Consider the following 20,401-nt stretch of genomic DNA (forward strand, 5'->3'; position numbering starts at 1 on the left):
AGTTTTGTTTTTGTTTTTTCCTGTGCTTTGTTTTTTATTTGCAAATTTTGGTTTTAATTTTGGTTAAGCAAAGAAAATTCTACTGAAGTTCATCAGATCTTCATAGAAAAAATTTTGGTGTCCAGCTCCATTGTCAGTGATGAAGATACGATGAAATTCTGTAAAGATTTTATTTTCTTTGAAATTTCTAGTTAAGGAGGGCATCTACCTTCCAGAAAAACTTCCACATTTACTAACTGATCTTTCTGAAACTTCACACATATATGTAAAATCAAAATACAAGCAGATTTTGTTAGTACGATTTTTTGGCAAAATCTTGGAAATTTTTTTGGAAATTTTGGAAAATGTGAAAATAGAAAACGGACAAAAAAGGAGGTACTTTGAAAAATCTATCTCCTCGTACAGTTTTCAAGCTATAGCATTGAAAGATATACCATTTGATTTGAAAAGACCATGCCAATTGAGTAATGAAGCCAATTTTTTATTTTTGCCATATTTTTTTTACACACATTTTCCTGTTTTTCTCATTGTCTTCAGATTTTCCCCCCTCCCCCCATTTTGAATCCAAACTATGCACAAATCTGAAAAAAAAGGCTTCGTTACTCGATAGGTATGGTCTTTACAAATCAAATGGTATATGTCTCATTGCTGTAGCTTCAAAACTTTAGGATCAGATAGGTTTGCCATGACAATGAGTGTGAATGTTCAGGAGAGTGCAACAAAGTCACGTGCCCATACAAAACTAATCTTTACTGGAGCTTGATACAAAACTAATCGTTACTGGAGCTTGATTCCAGTCAAGGATGGTGGGAGCAACTGCATGCACACCTCCTCATATGATGCTGGGCAGGAAACTAAGGTGCACTGCAGACACTCTATTTAAAGTGCCCGCAGCAAATTTCCTCCTATTCTATTTGTTAAAGAACTCCCCCACCCCCCTCCCTTTCATGATCTGTCGTGAATGCATAAATCAACGTACAGAGATGGTAATGGTAATGTTGGATAGGGCAGAATGTCAGCTTTAAGGTAAGACTAAAAACTGGAAAAGCCAAATCTGAAGACTTTAGGGTAGATGCCCCCCTTTAAGAGATATATAATTCAACTCAATGTACCTTACCAAAGCCAGTGTGAATACAAATGTTGGAGTGTGATATAGAACAGAGGTATTAGGTGAGTCAGTGTAGGAAAGCCAATGTGAAAATGTTTGCCGGAGTGTGATACTATATAAGAATCAAATTGATCTGGGAGCATTTGGAAAAAAAAAAAAAAACTTGTAAACCACAAACAAAATAGACAATCATTTGAGATCCAGTACAGAAAAGTAATAAAATGTGAATACAAATATATATACATTTATGAAAAGGTCTATACTATGCAAGTTAGCAAAAAAATGAGATTGCCAGCATGGGATTTAATATTGGCATCTTCTCAAGCTATACATTGAGCCATCTTGACCCTCAATTGGCATTCATGTCCAATCACTAACTATTTATTGATAAATCAATGCCACATGGATTGATATCTGCTGCCAATTTTGATTGGTATCCATCACCAGCTGCAATCATAAGGGAGACAAATCCATCTTGATCATTTGCCATTTGGCTATATTGATCATTAAATGAAATCTGCAGGGATACATTATTAGCAACTGCCATTTGCCTCAATCGTACATCTTTGAAGCAATACATTAGATATGGGGTGCTTAGCCTATGTTGCGCCACACTTAAGAGTCTGGCTCTATGCAGGCTGCACAGTTTGTTGTGCCATATGTAAGTCTGGCATTTGTGTTGCCAACATCAGATTTTAGGCCCAAAATTTTGCCAATATTTTTTGAGAATTCATCACCGGAAGCACCTAAACCTCAAGATTTCTAGCAAAAAACACATGTTAAGAGGTACGTATTTAAAGAGAAATGACTTGGCAAGATCTTCTGAAGATATAGATTTGGAAGCTGATGTACATCCAAAAATCTGAATATCATTACATACTTCCTGCTCATTGGGCCCCTCCACCTTGTGAATAGCACCTTGTACCAAGTGATTAATTGGTGAAAGTTGAACATTTGTGGACAGATGATCAAAGTGAAGCACTTTAAGACAACTCACATGTACCTACATATATATAAACAACAATTCAATGGAATAGAATAATGTATATTAAGTTACAAGTAAACATTAGTGAAGTTGAATACTCTTTTTAAAATATAATTAAATTACACAACACTTGCAGGTTGCAGCAGGAAAATTCTACCTGTTACGAGAGCAAAACCTATGCACTCAGAAACAATGTGCATCAGTTTGACTTGTGGAGTCTCATTGCTGGTCTTTATTGCCAGTTCAAACACAAGAACAGAATGCAAGCAAACGTGGTGCCTCTAATCCTGCAAGTTCTTTAATACCTACAAGATGCGGTTCATGCTCTAGTCCTTAAAAATGATCCCCATCAGCCCTAACCAGTTATCTTGCTGTATTGTAATTACAGTACATTTTCCTCTGCACAAGTGGGATTTATATTACAGACCGATTTATTACAAGAGCTAGGGCCTTGAAACTTGTGTGTAATTAAATAAACAAGAACATCATTTAGGAAGGTTGCATCAAAACGTCAGTAAGCTTTCAGTGAAATCCTAAGCCAGCTCTGGGGAAGGAGCAAGTGTACCTAAGAGTACTGAGCTGCAAAGCATGCATATGGAGTGGGTATTATGATTATATATATGCAAAAAGGTACTCGACAAACAACTGGAAGAAAATGAATGTTTACATTAGTTACATGCCTATGTAACTAGAGGGAGTGCAGTGTTAGGGACAGTAACCAGCAACTGGACAGATGCAAACTGATATATGAAGGGCACTGCCAACCAGGCAAGGAATAAAATATGTTAGCACAACTTACCTTAAAGGAGATCACAATAAATGTGGGAAATGTAAATAGTAAAAAAATGAAAATATATTTACACATATCTTACTTTGACAATCAGAAGACTGAAAGATTACCAGAACAGAAATAGCTGCACATATTCTAGCTGAATGCCACGCAGACAATTGGATATTGAATAAATTGAAATCTTGCTTGATGTAAAAGTGAATATGACAGCCTCTAAACTCTAGAGTGTGAAGTGTTGGTAGTTTACCAGCATTCCATTCAGCTAGTTTCAGCAAAAATATATATGCAGAATCAAGCATAAAACTGTGTGTCCCTTACATTATACAATGGTTACTTAGATGTTTACTGCTTTGCACTGCCTTGACAAGATACACTATCGCCCTGCCTCTAATGCCCTCATGCCTCTAATGCCCTCTTGCCTCTAATGCCCTCTTGCCTCTAATGCCCTCTTGCCTCTAATGCTCTCTAGCCTCTAATGCCCTCTTGCCTCTAATGCCCTCTTGCCTCTAATGCCCTCTTGCCTCTAATGCCCTCTTGCCTCTAATGCCCTCTTGCCTCTAATGCCCTCTTGCCTCTAAAGCCCTCTTGCCCCTAATGCTCTATTGCCTCTAATGCCCCTACAGGATGGAGGCAGCCAAGGTAGCCGAGTTCGGGCAGCCCAACGTCGGGCAGGCCAAGCATCACGGTGAGCATGGCTGTCTTTTCTGTAAGAAATAAATGGAATCAATATTATTGTGAGGCAGAGTATTCTATTAGTGGCAGTTCAGAGCACCGAAACTTGAGCAGCAAGCTATGGGTTCGATCCCAGCCTCCTGCGACTGTTCTGGTCAAATTGGTGAGGAGGCCGTGCGGTTAAGTAACGCACAATTGAAGCAGTAAGTTGCATGTTTTAGACTGTAACATGCTGTGAATATTCTGCAGTGTACAGAAGCGGCGACAGATCTAACGGTGACTAATAAACAGTGACTCCGCTAAACTATATACCTATGCTACAGCTATACCATTGTCTAGCGGGTGCCAGCCCGCTCATCAGCCCTACTGGTGCTGTCGCTCATTAGAATGTTGCGGGTGCAAGCGCCTACCAGTGCTGGCACTCATTAGAATCTATCACTCAGCCAGTGCTACTCTGAGTTCGTCTTGTATGACCAGGTGAGCAACTGGAGCGCGTTCCCGGTGACCTCGTGATGTACGACAAGCTCACCCTGCGCCCCGTCACGTCTTCCAGGAGGGGGCTGACTTCCCCCCACCCTGTCCCCCTAACTCTCCTTCCCAGCAAGGCACTACCCCAGCTGAGAGGATCAGTTCCCGTCAAGCCCCCGTACGAGTCTCTGAATCGTGGCCTTCCTCATGACCTCAACAGCAGGGCCTTCGTCGGAGGGGGCCTTCAGAGTGTCATGGTGGACTCCCAGGGTCTCAGTAGTCGGGACATGCAGGGCCTTAACGGTCTAGTCATCAGCCATGGCAAGAGCGACTCTGTGGACAGCAGCGACGGGTTACGGCGCAGTCGACTTGACTCCCACCGACCTACTTCTATGGGGGAATTCTTCGACCCTACCCATGATAACCCCGGGGACGTGCTGCCACCTCCTCCACCGCCTCGTCGAGCCTACAAGCTCGTAAGGGATGGCGGCACTTCTCTGCTCGTCCCCACGTCCGCACGACTGCTAGAAACCATGAGACTAGAGGCACTCCAGGTTTCCCCACCCGTCCCTTCCCATGCCCCTCTCCACCCTCAGCGCTCCTACAATGTCCAACTGCCGTCCTCTCCTTATTTCCTGCGTAATGGTGGGGAAGGTTATCTCCAGCGAGGCACTTCTGACGGTCCTCAACTTCCCCCAAGGAGCGGGTCAATATACCTAAGTCAGTCAACAGCCTCCGTCTACCAGCCTGAAATCCTCGCTGATTATCGGGCCAAACTGAGCTCCGTTCGGGCCACACTTGGCGACACAGCCCCAATTGGTGGAGACCTGCGCCCTGGGTCGGCGCTACAACTCAACAAATGGCCTCGTGGGGAAATGGAACGCTCAGGCAGTGTGATCAGTGTTCGTGAGGGTGAAAGTCCCCTCAATAGGCGGGCTTCAAGCGCTGCCAAGAACGCACTCCTCCGAGAGAAAGTGATGGGAGGACGCAAACCCCAGTCTCCTCCCACCTCTGGTGCTTCATCGTCCCCCAGTCCCGTGATGGGCACGCGGGGTTCCAAAATCGCGTTAAATGAGCCCACCTTCTACGAAGACGAGCGCTTCGTTAGACCTGGTGAGTCGTACTCTGCTCCTGTAGGAGGCGGCAACCAAATCGTGGGCGATGCACCCCGACGGTCGTCTAAAGTGGCGGCATTGGTAGACGGCTTCAACGCTGCCCTCGAGACCCGACACCGACATTACCAAACTCAGAATCAAGGCGTCCAAACGGCTTCTCCCGTCGTCACGGGGCGCTCCCGCCGGTCTTTGGAGGAGCTGGCGGAACAAGAAGCCCGTGCGACCATTAGCGCCACCAGGCATGGGAGGCACGATCGGGAAGTTATTATTAGTGCTTCAAGACAAAGAGATTACGAACACGAGATTACATCTGGTGGATCGCGACATAACGATTACGACCATGAGGTTACGTCTAGTGGGTCGCGACAAAGAGGTTACGACCAGGTAGATCCGTCTAAGGGGACGCCACGAAGAGGTTACGACCAAGAAGTTTCGTCTAGTGAATCGCGACAAAGAGGTTACGACCAGGAGGTTACGTCCCCAGAAATACCGGGGTGTCAAGTGCGTATTCCTTACACGCCTCCCCCCACTGCGGTTTCAGGCGATCCTCTAACCAACCTCGAGTCATGCCAACCCTTGAACCCATACATCCTCTCGCTTGCTGCTCATGAGACACACCCGCCTCGCAGGGCGAAGACTCCTCAGGACCCTCCTCGGGCTCGACCCGTGTCAGCTCTGAATCCCGACACCCGCACAGAAAGCTCGGATCCCCGTAATACAAACCGGGATCACCGACCAAGAGATCCGCCCGCGGACTGCAACAAAGCTGTCAACCCAACTGACGTCCTCACAACTGAAGTGGACGCTGACAACAACGACGATGTTCCTGACACCGGCGACAGTGGACTGGGCAGCGACAGCGCCAGCTCCTTCACCCCTATGGTGTCCAGCAACCCTCCCACCACAGTTGAACCCCAACAGGAGAACCTGGGCCGCGACTCTTCGGCCATCAGTGAGTATTGCTACTTTTTATATTGGTATTATATGATCAAATTGTCAATAAAATGTATATGTTCCATTTTGGTGCGGGGAAAATGATAGTTTTATTACGGTCCGATTAGTCACCTCTAGCTAAAAGCTTGGTTTATTTCAAACCTCCAGTGTTCTAGGGTCTATTCTCTGCTACTCATCTTTCAGGATGTGCACCTCACGCACAGAAACGAACAATTTCGTCGTAAGACATGGCCATGCTGAAATACTGATCTAAATTTTGTTAGGAAGAGGCCATGTGCATAACTCCTGTCTCTAAGTTCGCTTGATCGTGGTTCAATTGCATTGGATTAGGGAGATGCCAACGCTGATGAGCGGAAATATATAAAGCACTCCAAAGTAACATGGTCAAATGGTAAAGTGATCGTGGTTGGTTGGTAGAATGATGGTAGCGCTGTGGTGGTGTGATGGTACTTTGGTGGAAGTTGAGTGAACTATCGACCTTTTGCGAACTATAACGAACGGGACGGACGGTGAGAGATTGCAAGAAGACCTCTGTTTGCAGTACTTGACTGGGCCCAAGCGAACAACATGCAATTCAACTGAACCAAGTTTGAGGTTCTTAGATTCAGAGCTGGCAGAGGAGTCGGAGTCCCACTACCCAGTGCAAGTTTGATGACCGCTTAACGGTATTGAATGCAAGAGGCAGTCGACAGATAAGGCGTGTCTCACGGACGTTCAGAACGAGAGAAGCGGAACCGATTATCACACTCATCAGAGCCCTCGTGATCCTTCTCCTCTACTTGAGTTCTGCTGCCAGCTATACAGTGGGGGGAAATAAATATTCGTACACTTGAAAAATCGTATTTTAATGTATGTAAGTACACAAACTTAACAGGAAAAGTGATTTAAATTATGTATAGAGACGCATAGTTTTCAAAAATACTATCAAAAGAAATTAAATCTCAATGCAACAAAAAACAATGCAACACTTTTTTCACCCCGAAAAGTGAACATGTTGCATTGTTTTTTGTTGCATTGAGATTTAATTTCTTTTGATAGTATTTTTGAATACTATGCGTCTCTATACATAATTTAAATCACTTTTCCTGTTAAGTTTGTGTACTTACATACATTAAAATACGATTTTTCAAGTGTACGAATATTTATTTCCCCCCACTGTAAATACCGTTCATGTTTGATGCAGCGCGGCTGTTTAAAGCGGTTCAGCGAACCTTTAGGCCGAAGGTCAATGGGATTGGAGATATGGGCTAATGGGAGAGGTTGATGCACCTCACTGCAGAAGAGAAGGGATACTGAGGCAGCGCTCCAGCGTAGCCTTGGACTGCAAGGTCCGAAACAGTAGAAAAATAGTTGTGTGGTAGAGATATAGTGTTGTACGTCTGTGTGGTGGTGATGGAGTGATAGTTATGTGATGTGACGATTACCCGCAGGTCGCTCGCTGCACCGTGGAATCTCCAAGGCTCCTCAAAACGCCCCCGTCGTCTGCAGGGCCAGGAACGAGCTCACCCAGGTGAGAGGGGAGTTGACGTGTTTGTTTAAAAGGGGGGGAGGTGACGTTCAAGCGGCTGAGTCTTAATCTACTCCAAATCCACCTTTAAAGGACCTGTTAGATGTATATTGTATACTGAACTACAAAGGACCCTGTATACTGAACTACTCAGAGCGCTGTATCAGTGTATACTGTGTACCACTCAGGGCCTGTGGGACGCCCTGGACGGCAGTAGCGTGGCGGGAGGCGCCGTCGATGCACCGCTCCACAGCTTCATGCTGCCCGACCTCTCTGTCTACGAGCGTGAGTATTATTAGAGGCATTAGTGTCTTCATCACTTAACATTATCGCTAAATTTTCATTAGTTGCCCACTCCCCGTTATCTCTCCATTACCTCAAGCCATTATGACCAACCCCGCAGCGAACTTCCGTTGGTTCGTGGAGCGTGACCTGGTGGAGGTATCGACGTTGCACGCGCTCGAGAGCTGTGGGCGCCTCAACTGGTGGTGGGGCCCCTGCCGGCGCCTGTGGCCTCTCGCCACCACGGGGGATGGCAACTGCCTACTGCACGCCGCGTCCCTGGGTACGTTGTCTGGTTCTACAGAGGTCGACAGCTCGGTACTCAAGTTGCCGCATTAATCACGTCTCTTAACATACGTCCACGTCCCAATCCGGCCCTGACCCCTTGTTAACCTGCAGGCATGTGGGGGTTCCACGACCGTCTGCTGTCCCTGCGGTCTGCGCTGCATGCCTTCATGACTGTATCGCCTTACGCCACGGCGCTGTGGCGACGCTGGCGCTACCACACGGCACGTGCCAACTCCGACACCGGTAACTGCCTCACCCCGCCTAATGCCTATTCTGACTCCTCGTTTTGCCTAGCAATGTCACCGCCCCCCCCCATCACTGTCTCCACACTCTGCCTGTCAATGTCTCCACCCCCTCATCACTGCTTACTCTGACTCCTCCCACTGCCGCAACACAGCATTGTGTCCCGCCCACTAGCTTTTTGTGTCCCGCCCACTTTATCTTGATGTCTCCACCCACTAGCTCTGTGTCCCGCCCACTAGCTCTTTGTGTCCCGCCCACTAGCTCTTTGTATCCCGCCCACTAGCTCTTTGTGTCCCGCCCACTGGCTCTTTGTGTCCCGTCCTCTAGCTCTTTGTGTCCCGCCCTCTAGCTCTTTGTATCCCGCCCACTAGCTCTTTGTGTCCCGCCCACTGGCTCTTTGTGTCCCGTCCTCTAGCTCTTTGTGTCCCGCCCTCTAGCTCTTTGTGCCCCGCCCTCTAGCTCTTTGTGTCTCGCCCTCTAGCTCTTTGTGTCTCGCCCTCTAGCTCTTTGTGTTCCGCCCACTAGCTCTTTGTGTCCCGCCCACTATCTCTTAAGGTCTCTACCCACTAGCTCTTTGTGTCTCCGCCCACTAGCTCTTTGTGTCCCGCCCATTACCTCTTGATGTCTCCGCCCACTGGCTCTTTGTGTCTTCGCCCACTAGCTCTTATAGTCTCCACCTACTAGATCTTTGTGTCTCCCCCCATTAGCTCTTTGTGTCCCGCCCACTAGCTCTTATAGTCTCCACCCACTAGCTCTTTGTGTCTCCGCCCACTAGCTCTTTGTGTCCCGCCCAATATCGCATAATGTCTCCGCCCACTAGCTCTCTGTGTCACCGCCCACTAGCTCTGTGTCCCGCTCACTTGCTCTAATAGTCTCCACCCACTAGCTCTTTGTGTCTCTGCCCACTTGCTCATTGCATCCTCGCCCCTCAGCTCATTGTCTCCGCTCTCTTACCTTCCACTCAAACCCCTCAACTCGCAGGTTTGGTGTACAGTGAGGCAGAGTGGGCCAACGAGTGGGCTAATGTACTGCGACTCGCGAGCACCGCCCCCCGCAACACCGACCCACCACCACCGCCCCCCACGGACCCCCCCAGCAACACCACTTCGAGTCCCCCTGAGGGCTCACCCCAATCACCCCAACCCCCGCTGGGTGGTCGCACATCTCCCTCGAGTCGCAGCGGGTAGATGCAATAAGCGTTATCGTGTGATGATCACCTTGTATGTGTTAGCGTTGCTTTTGTCGAGATAACAATCCTTGTTCACGCCAGGTGGGAAGCCGTGAGTTATCTCTTGTTGGTCCTCAGGAACGGCGAGGGCGGCGGAGGCGGGGCGGTGTACGAGAGCCTGGAGGAGGTGCATATCTTCGCCCTAGCGCACGTCCTGCGCCGCCCCATCATCGTCGTGGCCGACACCACGCTCAAGGTGTGTGGGAGGAGTTAGTTAGGTAAGCATGATTATTCTGCATTATTCTGGAAGCTGACAACAACGATATTCCTGACACCGGTGACAGTGGTCTGGGCAGCGACAGCGCCAGCTCCTTCACCCCTTTGGGGTCCAACAACCCTCTCACAGCAGTAGAACCCCAACATGTACTGTACTAAGCTGGTGGCACCTTACCTACACAAGTATCAACATTTTTCCGTCCACAACAAATCTGAGCGGACATAACCTAAACTCATTGGCTACTGGAAGTTAGAGAGGCGGGGCAGTGAGCTGGTAAAGCGGTCAATGATTGCAAGAAAGTCGTTTGTCTGGGCAGCGTAAATAGGTTAGGCCAGAGTAGGTGAGCCCGGATACAGAACTGCCTGCTATTATGAGCGAGCATGTTTAAGTGTTGGGTGGACACCTACAGCGTTATTATCTTTAGGCAGTGTTACATTCGTCTGAATTGCAGGGCTCCAGCGTAGTCTGCTTAGAACTTCTAATTCTGTAGCTGAGAGTAGGTATTGTATGATGAGGCTGGGCGTTGGTTGCAGGGCTTATTCCTTTTTATATAATTTTATTCTATGCCCGCAATTTTGTAAAAATTCTGGCCTTTATTCCATATTAGCCGTGGTGGTGAGTGCTTACGTCAGAGTGATGGTGGTGGTGGTAGTAAGCACCGACGTTTCTATTCCCCCACAGGACGTGCACGGCGCCCCACTCTCCCCCATCCCCTTCGGTGGGGTGTACCTCCCCCTGCAGCACCCACCCTCGGAGTGCCAGGCCTGCCCACTCCTGCTCACCTACGACGCCGCCCACTTCTCCGCTCTCGTCGCCATGGACGAGCCTGGGGACGCCGCCCCACCTGGTGGGTGATACCGCCCCGCCTGGTGGGTGATGCTGCCCCGCCTGGTGGGTGATGCTGCCCCGCCTGGTGGGTGATGCCGCCCCGCCTGGTGGGTGATGCTGCCCCGCCTGGTGGGTGATATATGGAAACAAGGTTCTGTAAGTGTCCATTGAGGTCTGCAGTAATTTCAACAGCCACGGTCTTCCAATTGTCCCTCACAATCAGATTTAGGTACCGACGGTCTGGTCTCTCTCACACAACTTCGACTTACGGCCAGACCTGGGCTTTTCTGAGGACGTTTTCCTTCTCTTTCAAAAGCAGTCATTACTATAGAGACTACCTCTAGAAACGTTAAGCACTTGGGAAGTTTCTGTCACACTAGCACCTGCCATATGGGCACCAACAATTTGGCCTCTTTGAAAGTCAGAGAGGTTGGCCATTTATAGGTTAGGTTATAGAAAAAATCAATAAAATATCTGTGCAATGATAAAATATCAATTAGCAGCAAGAGTAAACATGAAAATATGTTTTCACTGTTTATAACATGTTCAAAAATTACGATATCAAAATGCCTGGCGTTTCCCTTATTTTCTCCAACCCCTGTATATATAGTGAATAGTGTAGCATATATATAGTGCATAATATATAGTTTATAATACTAGAGCCTGATACACCAAACCGCCACCGTAATCCCCCTTATCCCCTCCCCCCGCAGCCATAATCCCCACTTACGCCCCTCCCCCCGCAGCCGTAATCCCCCTGACGACGCGGCAGCACGCGCTGCTGCCGCTGCACTTCGCCGTGGACCCCGGGGAGGCCTGGACCCCCAACGCCGACCCCGACCCTCCCATCGAGCCCCTCTCGTACCACCGCAAGCTGCACCTCCTCAAGTCCTACCTGCACGTCGTCGAGGTGAGGGGCACGTGAGGGAGGCATGTGAGGGGACGGTATAGGGGAGGCATGTGAGGGGACGGTGTAGAGGAGGCATGTGAGGGGACGGTGTAGGGGAGGCATGTGAGGGGACGGTGTAGGGGAGGCATGTGAGGGGACGGTGCAGGGGAGGCATGTAAGGGGACGGTGCAGGGGAGGCACGTGAGGGGACGGTGTAGGGCACGTGTACTACCAAGCGGGTGGCACGTTGAGGTGCCATGTGAGGGGGTGTGGCGGTAGTAGGGGTTACGCTCCCTCAAAGAAAGTTTGTCCCCCTCTGTGCCACTCTCGTCAAATCCCCCCCTGAATGTCCCCTCTTCCTCAGGTGCCCATCTCACGAGACTTCAGCGACTACCAGGAGTTCGAGTACGAACCCTCCGCGGGGGGGTCAGCAGCCCTCTCTAAATCCTCAGAGTCGAGCGGCGACAGCGATGACACCTCTTGCACCTGCGACCCCCCGTCGGGGGGGACGGTGGACCCCTCGTCAGGACACCTGACGGTGCCAAGACCCTGTCCCAGGCACAGCTCGAAGCTGGGCACGCTGGGCCGCAGCGTTTCCAAGAAGTTCAAGAGCCTCAAAAAGATGGGGCGTCCCAGCTCCTTCAGGAAGAAAGAGGAGTCCGATGTTGCTAAGAGGACACGGTCCCTCAGACGAAGGGCGTCCTCGAGAAGGCCGCATGGGTCCCAGAACTTCATTTTAGGCGCAGCCATCCACACCGAGAAGCGCATGGCCTTCCAGGAGAAGATGGTTAACAACTACTTGGCCAACGCCAGGCGCCGCTTCCAGGAGCTCCAGGAGAACAAGAAAAAGAATGAACAAGAGACGAAACCCTCGGCGATTGACGGGGACTCACGCGTCCCCAGACTGGACGTGGGCCCAGAAGTCCCCCTGGGGGAGGGGGAGGAGGAGAAATCCCCCTGTGTCAACGCTGGGTGCGGGAAGTTTGGCTCCGCCAGAACCTCTTACCTTTGCAAGGATTGTTACTCCAAACAGAAAGACGGGGAGTTGGCGCTGGACAGAGGGAAACGTAGCGATGAGTCCCCCTCCTCCTCAATGGAGGAGACTCACGTGTCTCCTGGCGAGGAACCTCCTGATAAACCTTTGCCTAGGACGCCGGCACGTCCCTTGTCTCTCGATGGTCCCCGACACGGGGTGGGAAGGTCCCGTTTCAATGCAAACCTCAGCCCCGACGCTGCCCCTTTACCTACTTCGCGGTCTCCTTCTTTGTCCCAACCGTCCGCTCTCTTCTTATCGAAGTCAACTTTCTATAACGACGGCAATCCCGACCCCGGGGGGCCTAATGACAAAAAAGGCCCTGGCCCAGCGGCCCGGACGCTGCCCCCTGCGGGAGGCAACAAACCACGGCCCCCCAAGCGAGACCAAAGCCGTCGTCGGTCCAACAGCCCGAGTGACCGCACTAACAGCAACATCAATGTCGCCCTCACCACTACCAATGATAATAATAACTACAATAATAATAATAATAACAGCAAGAAGCCCCCCAGGCCCGTTGATCGGAAGGCTAGAGTAGATTTGAAAGGAGCTGCGCCCCCCCGCGTGTGCCGGAGGGAAGGCTGTGACTTCTTCGGTAATGAAATCTTCGACGGTTTCTGCTCACAGTGCGTTGCCCTCGACTGACCAGTCAACCCATTACCCTTGCCTGCCAAGGGTAATTATCCATCACATTACCCCTTCACTACCCTCGCTCTACATACCAAGCCAAGTTCCTAAGGATCCCTGAGACGACGCCTCGAATTTATGTAGTCTTTTACATTTTGGTACGCTTTCTTGTGATGTTACTGCGATGCCTTGATGCAGCTAGACTAGATGAAAACTAGTTATAATAACGCTAGGCAGACTAGTGATACGACTGAGATGTCTAGGCAGCTCCGTGATATTTAGTTTTAGGTGGGTGAGGTGCTTTCTAGGCTTAAATCTCGTTCCTAGCACAAGGCTATTTTTCTACGCAAATCTTTATCTTTAAACTTGAGATATCAGTATTGTGAGTGCCGGCAACTGCTCGGTGCTATAGTCGCTGTGTCCTGGTCGCTGCGGTTGTGTCCTGGTCGCTGCGGTTGTGTCCTGGTCGCTGCGGTTGTGTCCTGGTAGCTTCAGTTGTGTCCTGGTCGCTGCGGTTGTGTCCTGGTCGCTGCGGTTGTGTCCGGGTCGCAGCGGTTGTGTCCTGGTTGCTGCGGTTGCAAGAGCCTCTAAACTAAGTTAAGTGAGTGTTGCACGCAATTTTAATATCCGATGAGTACGCGAGATTTGGTGAGTGACGGGTTTTGTTTTTTCGCACAACTGGTGAAGCTAACTGTCCGCGTTGCTGAACGAATGTAGCAAGTAATCGTTTATAGTTAACTGTATTAGGACCTATCCCTGTCTTAACTGATCTCCTAGAAACATCGCGTCTTTCTTAACCCTCTACCGCCGTATGTCACTCTCAGAGAGTAAAATACGACGTGTGTGTAGTATATTGAGTGTAGCAACCTGAAGACGTTTAACATTTTAAAGTGGTCGTACGTGGCGGCAACCATCAGTGCAAGTCATTTTGCGCTCACTAGAACGTATCCTTTTTTGGGAAATAGGCTTGTGACAATATTGCTCCGGTTACTCATGTCAGGCGGTATAGGGTTAAGACCGCACGCTTGCAAAATTTCGTAGCTAAAAATTGCACGTGTGGTCTCACGTGCTTCCGTGCAAGCGTGGCAGCGTGTATGGTAACTGTGGTGGCTCGGACGTTACACCTGAAGTCCCAGGCCACGCTGTGGCCCTATCTCTGTAAACAGCCGCTCTTAGCGTCGGCAGGCAAGTCCTCACCGCCAAGGTCCCGGGGGCCAGTCCATCAGTACTGTTCATTGGGCCAGCTGATGCCCTCCGTTGGCCCGGCTGAATGCTCTCAGTTAGATCAGCTGATGCCCTCAGTTCGGCCAGCGAAAGAACCTCAGTTTGCTGAATTCTCATCGTGAGCCGTTGCAACAATGCTGGCTTGTCTAGTTATTTATTTGTTCTTTGTAATATTGCGTTCTTTATTTAATTGGGGTCAATGAGTACGTCGAAACATGTTAGTTATGAGTTAGCCTCGAATTAAGTGATATACCGTATTTTGTTTGTAACGTGTCCTACACGACGTGTTAGTGACGTGACCTACACATGTTCGTGACGTGATCTACACGACGTGTTCGTGACGTGACCACACGACGTGTTCGCGACATTACTGAAGAGGAGGCAGCGGCTGTCACTTTTGGGTAACCGGCAAGAGAAAAATTTGTCATTTTTTCCCGTCCTGAGCGTCAATGATACATCCAACGCTCACAAGTTTGCCTCATCATTAGTGAGCGCAAAACCCCGCCAGCGATCGGCTAACCGAATTACGAAGTTTCAAATTTTTTCGTCAGTTCGGCCCCTAGCACTGGTGCCCCCGGCTGTAGACGCCGCCCCCTTGACAGTTATGACTTGCAGTGGGACGCTAACTGCTCCTGTCAACTTGAATGTAAAAACAAGCATCAAGTTTTGAGTTGCTGTTAATCGGTTTACAGCTAATTACGTTATTGATTAGCGGGTTACAGTTAGTCAGATTAGGTTGCTACGTCCCGCTGTGTGTTCACCAAAATTAACAATTATCCTATGTTGTGTGGAGCTTGCATGCTATCTTGAACCAGCAACTTTCAATGAACCTAAGAATTGACGAGTGAATTCTTCTTTAACCTTCTGTGTGAAGCTAGATAGAAATTCAGCTGATATTCAGCCACATGATGAACGTCTTCGAACGTGGACAGTAAATATCAATGAATTTATAAATGAACAATTGAAACCTGACGCGTTCTCCATGTAGATAATTGCACAGTACTGTAGAGGCAAACTGGAACCAACGCTCAATACCTCTTCATGGCAACCATGCCTGCCCTCCGTGATGGCTAAACGACTACTTCTCCACCATCAAATCTTTGGTATTTCACTGAAGAACTTTTAAATCGTGTAAGTTGTAAATTGCAAAATTTCGTAGCTAAAAATTGCACGCGTGATCTCACGTGCTTCCGTGCAAGCGTGGCAGCGAACGAATAATTGTAAAACCAAATATTAAAGGCAAGGAACAAAACTGCGGATAAAAGGTCAATGTTTTATTCATATTGTAGAGGTACGTGAAAATTCCTTATTGTAACTAATCAACCACTGAGCACTTGTCTCGATCAGGTCGTGCGTGAGGCCACAGTCGATGGGTTGGATCTTTGCTTCCCAGAGTCGCAGTCCCCACAACAGCTCGCTCGATACGAGACAATTAGAACACACTAAATAAGAAATACGTTCATAATTAGTTCCTCAAATCCTCTGAAGTAAACGCTGTTACAAATCACGTTACTAAGACAAAGATGAACACGTCCATTTATTTAGTAAAAGCTGAACACGTCATGCAGGCGAAAGTGCAAAAAAAAATCGAGCTTAATTTTCTTATCCCAATAAAAGCCAACGGCAAGAATGTGACAAGGTTTGCTGAAGATGTCCTACAGCTGCGACCAATACCTTCCCTGGTAGATATCTGACTGTACAAGCAAATCTAACACTCCTTTTTGGCCATAATTGGACGAATAGAGTAAGTGGCCAGCGGGTCCTCCGAGGGGTTGCACATCTTAGTGCAGAAGTATGGGGGATCCGCCGGTGGAGACCATCGCAAGGATGGGTGAAGTGGCACAGAGGGCAAGGAGTTGATAGTGCACGTCTGCACGACATCCTGCACGCTGGGGGAATGAGGACACAGGGTCAAGGGATAAAATGATGAAGGCGTCAACCTTTTGGGCTTATCCCCTCCATGGAGGAAAATTTCGGGTGGCGACAATTCCGACAAGGAGTGGCGTCGAAAGTTACACATTTCCGGGCTGTGGGAGTATATAGCGTATGAGGAGTTGGGGCACCACGAATGCTTGCGGATGCCTGCGTATTTAGTGGGGAAGAAACCACCTTTAAAGGTATTTTTACCTATGACGGAATCAGGAGCAATGTTTCTTGACCGCAGAAATTGTGATATCAGTGATCCTTTATACGACTCTTGATTGGCGCTCGAACAAGACCTCTTGTGGTCATCAGAAACACCCTGAGCGTCAGACTGTCTCGGAGGGAAGTCCATATTAAACGAATATCGACGCATAGATGCCTGCGCGTATCCAGGCTCGCAATTCCATTCAGTTTTTACGTTAACTCCAGGGACTAAAAACACGCCGGGAGGATTGACCTCCGCACACAAGCAGTTACTGATAGGAACTTCGTGTGCCGACGAATTTGGGGCAGCAGTCGACGGAACTTGGGAGATGGGAACATCCGCATTCTCAGTAGCGACAGCTACATTCGCTCTACGAAAACTGTGCCGCATGGGAAGACGAGCGATGTCAGTCCAAGTTTTCAGCGTTTTCAATGGAACGCAAGTTTCCCAGTTGGATCGTGTCGACGGCGCCTCGAGTAGGCAGTCGTTTGCACCTAAATTTGAAGTGCCAAAATCGTGAGTGGCGGCAATATCCTTGAGAGATTTTGATCGGGAGTTCTTGCATGAAAACCCAACGAAAGATTCTTTCAACTTCTGAAACGAAGACTGTTTAACATGGGTGAAATCCTTCGGCTTGCCGGTGTGGCTTGCATCGTTCTCACTCTCAGGGCCGAGCCTTTGATTCAATATCGAGTCTAAGCTCTTGGGACCTTCACCCAGCAAAGGTTCTTCGTGATGCATGTGCAGACGTCTGAGCGGAGCCACCGAAGAGTATCGCCTGAAACTATTTGATTTCATGGGTGGTTTCAGTCGATGAAATTCTTGGATAGACTTCACACCATTTTGTTTAGGCTCATTGAACGAATCGGACGACTTTTCCAAAGCGAAACTGGAAACTTTCGAGTTCAAGATCATTTTCTTGGAAGAACCTTCGATGTCAAAAGATTTATTACAATTCTGGGGTCTCTTACTCGACAAAACATCTGAGTGGTGTTCTTCTTGCACAAGCTCAGAGGTTGAGTGGTGTTTAAAATTTGTTTTATAAAACGGCGGTTGGTTGACTTTTACCATTTTCATCGTTAGATGATTTTTGGTTCCTTCAAAATCATATGAAATGGTCTTCAGACTAGATTTCCTCTCGAGTCCCGTACGAAATTTGTAGCTTTTTTCCGAATTAGCACACTTGGCCTCCTGACTCTGCGTAGCCTGCAGCTTTAATTTAGTGATACGTGAAAACCTTGGCGGTAAATTGCTCTCTGTTAAGTCCAAGCTGTCCATAGATGAGAACTTTTTGACCAGATCTCTGACGCTTGTGCTACTCCTCGGAGGACTTAATTTATTGCCGCGGGGGCTCGGGGATGTACGGCGTGAGAAGAGTTTTTTAGCGGTGTTTGCATGCTGCTCATTGGCTGCTCTGTGTTCCCCACACAACTTTGCAACTGAAAAATTTCGTTCAACCACTTTTTTCTGATTCGAAGATGTGTTCTCAACAAAATTACGGCCTGCGGCGCTGAGGAGATCTTCCTTCCTGTCGAGGGTTGATGAAAAATCCGCGCCAGATCTCGAAGAACTTCCCTCTGCTGAACGACTCGCACCGTTCCAAGTGATGGCAAAATTTTTGGATCTGCTTTCATCAACGAAAACTTTAGTCGAATTCGACTCCTCTGCAACGTGCAACGAATTCGGTTCCGTACTCGAACGAATTTCACTATCTTGAGTGGGAGTCTTGGCAGTGAAAGAATCAATATTGGGTACTCCACTTTGTGTTCGCTGGTTTCGATCATGAAAGCTTTGTTCGGAACTAAAATTCTTGCCTCTCTCGTATAACGTGTTTTCATTGCTTCCAAACCCGGCCTTAACTGGTAAAAATGGCGCTTCTGCAGGCTTGTCATTTCTCTCCAAGAAATCCAACGGCATCAGTCGAGAATGGAAATTTAAAGCATCAAGTGCCGAGTCACTATGGGTTTTCTTTAAAATATTTCGCAGGTAAACTAAACTTGCCAGGCCATCACCGTTGCCAGCCTTATCCTCCAAGACCTCTTCAGCGTCAGAGTCAGCAGCAGGGGTCCTGGAGGGAAGCAGCCGCCTCGAAGATTTATATTCAAACTTTGATCGTCGATTACGAACTAGCTTCCCGCCAAGAGTTGCTCGGCGATTTCTGATTATTTCGCGAATTTTTGATTTGCTGGAGATGGACCGAAGCGCCGAGATACGACCTTCACCGACGCTTATCGGCCCGGGGTGTTGCGGCGGAAGGATGTCGACTAAGTTACCTTCACTGAAGCTTCGTTTTCGCTTCACCGAAAACATATCTTCCCCATCATAAAGATCGAAGGACGCATCAAAAATTTCAGAGCGAGCGGTGGTTTTTCGCAGTCGATTAGCCAACACTGTGGCGAAGGCTGTGTCTTTCAACGTTTTCGCGGATTTCAGATTTGTTGGCGGGACACATGAAGGAATTCGTGGAGGCATCCATTGAGGAGGAAGAGTTCTGTGCGCCGCTATGGGTAGATTTTCCAGTTCAGTGGAGGAGCAAAAGTATGAAGCGCAGTTCGATGAACTCACCAAAGCCGTTGTTGCAGAGAACGAGTCGGCATCGCTCGAGTCCGCGGCGTCTGGTAAAGATGAGTTGAAAGTACCAGACAACCGAAAAAAAGATGTGGAGGCCACCGTCGACGAAAAGTTCGTGCCAACGTTTGCGAGATAATTTTCGTGGATAGTTAGAGACAGAGAGTCGATGGGAGCAGACGAGGGGTCACTGTGGGCACAGGCGGTGTCACTGTGGGCGCAGGCGGTGTCACTGTGGGCGCAGGCGGTGTCACTGTGGGCATAGGCGGTGTCACTGTGGGCACAGGCGGTGTCACTGTGGGCACAGGCGGTGTCACTGTGGGCACAGGCGATGTCACTGTGGGCACAGGCGAGGGCAGGGGGAAGAGGGGGTGAGGGTGTGGAAGGAGAGAGGAGGAGGGAGGGGAGGGCAGGGGGAAGAGGAGGTGAGGAGGGAGTTCACTTTTGGTCATGATAATTCGTCTGTCCGTTGAAATTATGTATAGTTTGGGACTTGTTCTACACGGCGTACATCTGCCATAATAGCTTGCAAATATTCTGCATTAAACTCATGGACAAAACTAGCGGCATGAATGGCATCTCATCGCCAAATGTCGGAAACATTTTTTGCATGCATGGCATTCCCCAGTTGGTTCAATTGTATGAACATTGGCTGCCATGGTTGCTGGTTCACAATACCGCTCTTATGTATCATTTTCCAGCACCTCATTTGCTGACTTGATTGAACCAGTTTACTGACTGAACCAATCAACATCCAGATTAACCAACACGTGAGTAAATAGAGTGCAATCTACACAATGAACATGAATTCAGTTAGAAAAACTTAATATCCGCTTGCACTGGCAACTCGCAACGGGTATCAGACTTTTGTTGCAGCAGAGACAACTGCAAGCACCACAACCTACAAGCACCACACCTGCAAGCACCACACCTGCCCACACCCTGTCTCTTATACACATCTAGATGTGTATAAGAGACAGGGCGGTGTCACTGTGGGCACAGGCGGTGTCACTGTGGGCACAGGCGGTATCACTGGAGGGACAGGCGGTGTCACTGTGGGCGCAGGCGGAGTTTCGCCGCACCGAAGAGCGTCGACGCTGGTCTTCCTGAAGTAAGGAAAGTTTTTATTAACAATAGAGTGGTTTAAAGACTAGCTATTGCTCCCAAACAAGCAAAACTTTGTATCAACATCGACAAAAGAAAGTAAAGTGCGACAAAATGGTCAATGCGACACCTCATTAGTGCGA

The 20,401-nt window shown here is 48.7% G+C and overlaps 2 protein-coding genes across 3 annotated transcripts in view; one reads left to right on the plus strand and one right to left on the minus strand.

The window, feature by feature from the left end:
* LOC108678696 (OTU domain-containing protein 7A) overlaps positions 1-14,136 on the plus strand; it is a 31,100-nt gene extending 16,964 nt beyond the window's left edge. For both annotated transcript variants that reach the window (XM_018167154.2, XM_018167155.2), the window contains exons 2-12: positions 3,507-3,568; positions 4,033-6,090; positions 7,523-7,602; positions 7,788-7,884; positions 8,003-8,164; positions 8,281-8,412; positions 9,394-9,595; positions 9,719-9,836; positions 10,539-10,704; positions 11,432-11,595; positions 11,939-14,136. In XM_018167154.2, coding sequence (XP_018022643.2) covers positions 3,507-3,568; positions 4,033-6,090; positions 7,523-7,602; positions 7,788-7,884; positions 8,003-8,164; positions 8,281-8,412; positions 9,394-9,595; positions 9,719-9,836; positions 10,539-10,704; positions 11,432-11,595; positions 11,939-13,252 — 4,555 coding nt within the window. In that variant the 3' untranslated portion in view covers positions 13,253-14,136. The remainder of the gene's footprint in view (positions 1-3,506; positions 3,569-4,032; positions 6,091-7,522; positions 7,603-7,787; positions 7,885-8,002; positions 8,165-8,280; positions 8,413-9,393; positions 9,596-9,718; positions 9,837-10,538; positions 10,705-11,431; positions 11,596-11,938) is intronic.
* Positions 14,137-15,717: 1,581 nt separating this feature from the next.
* LOC125177647 lies at positions 15,718-20,246 on the minus strand. Its single transcript, XM_047879796.1, has 3 exons — positions 20,216-20,246; positions 20,139-20,173; positions 15,718-19,506 (listed from the first exon to the last, which is right to left on the minus strand). Exon 3 carries the CDS (start codon positions 19,056-19,058, stop codon positions 16,167-16,169), a length of 2,892 nt encoding a protein of 963 aa, XP_047735752.1. The 5' UTR covers positions 19,059-19,506; positions 20,139-20,173; positions 20,216-20,246; the 3' UTR covers positions 15,718-16,166.
* Positions 20,247-20,401: the final 155 nt, after the last annotated feature.

This window comes from Hyalella azteca, unplaced genomic scaffold, assembly GCF_000764305.2.
Source record: "Hyalella azteca isolate HAZT.00-mixed unplaced genomic scaffold, Hazt_2.0.2 contig3855, whole genome shotgun sequence".
NCBI lineage: Eukaryota > Metazoa > Arthropoda > Malacostraca > Amphipoda > Hyalellidae > Hyalella > Hyalella azteca.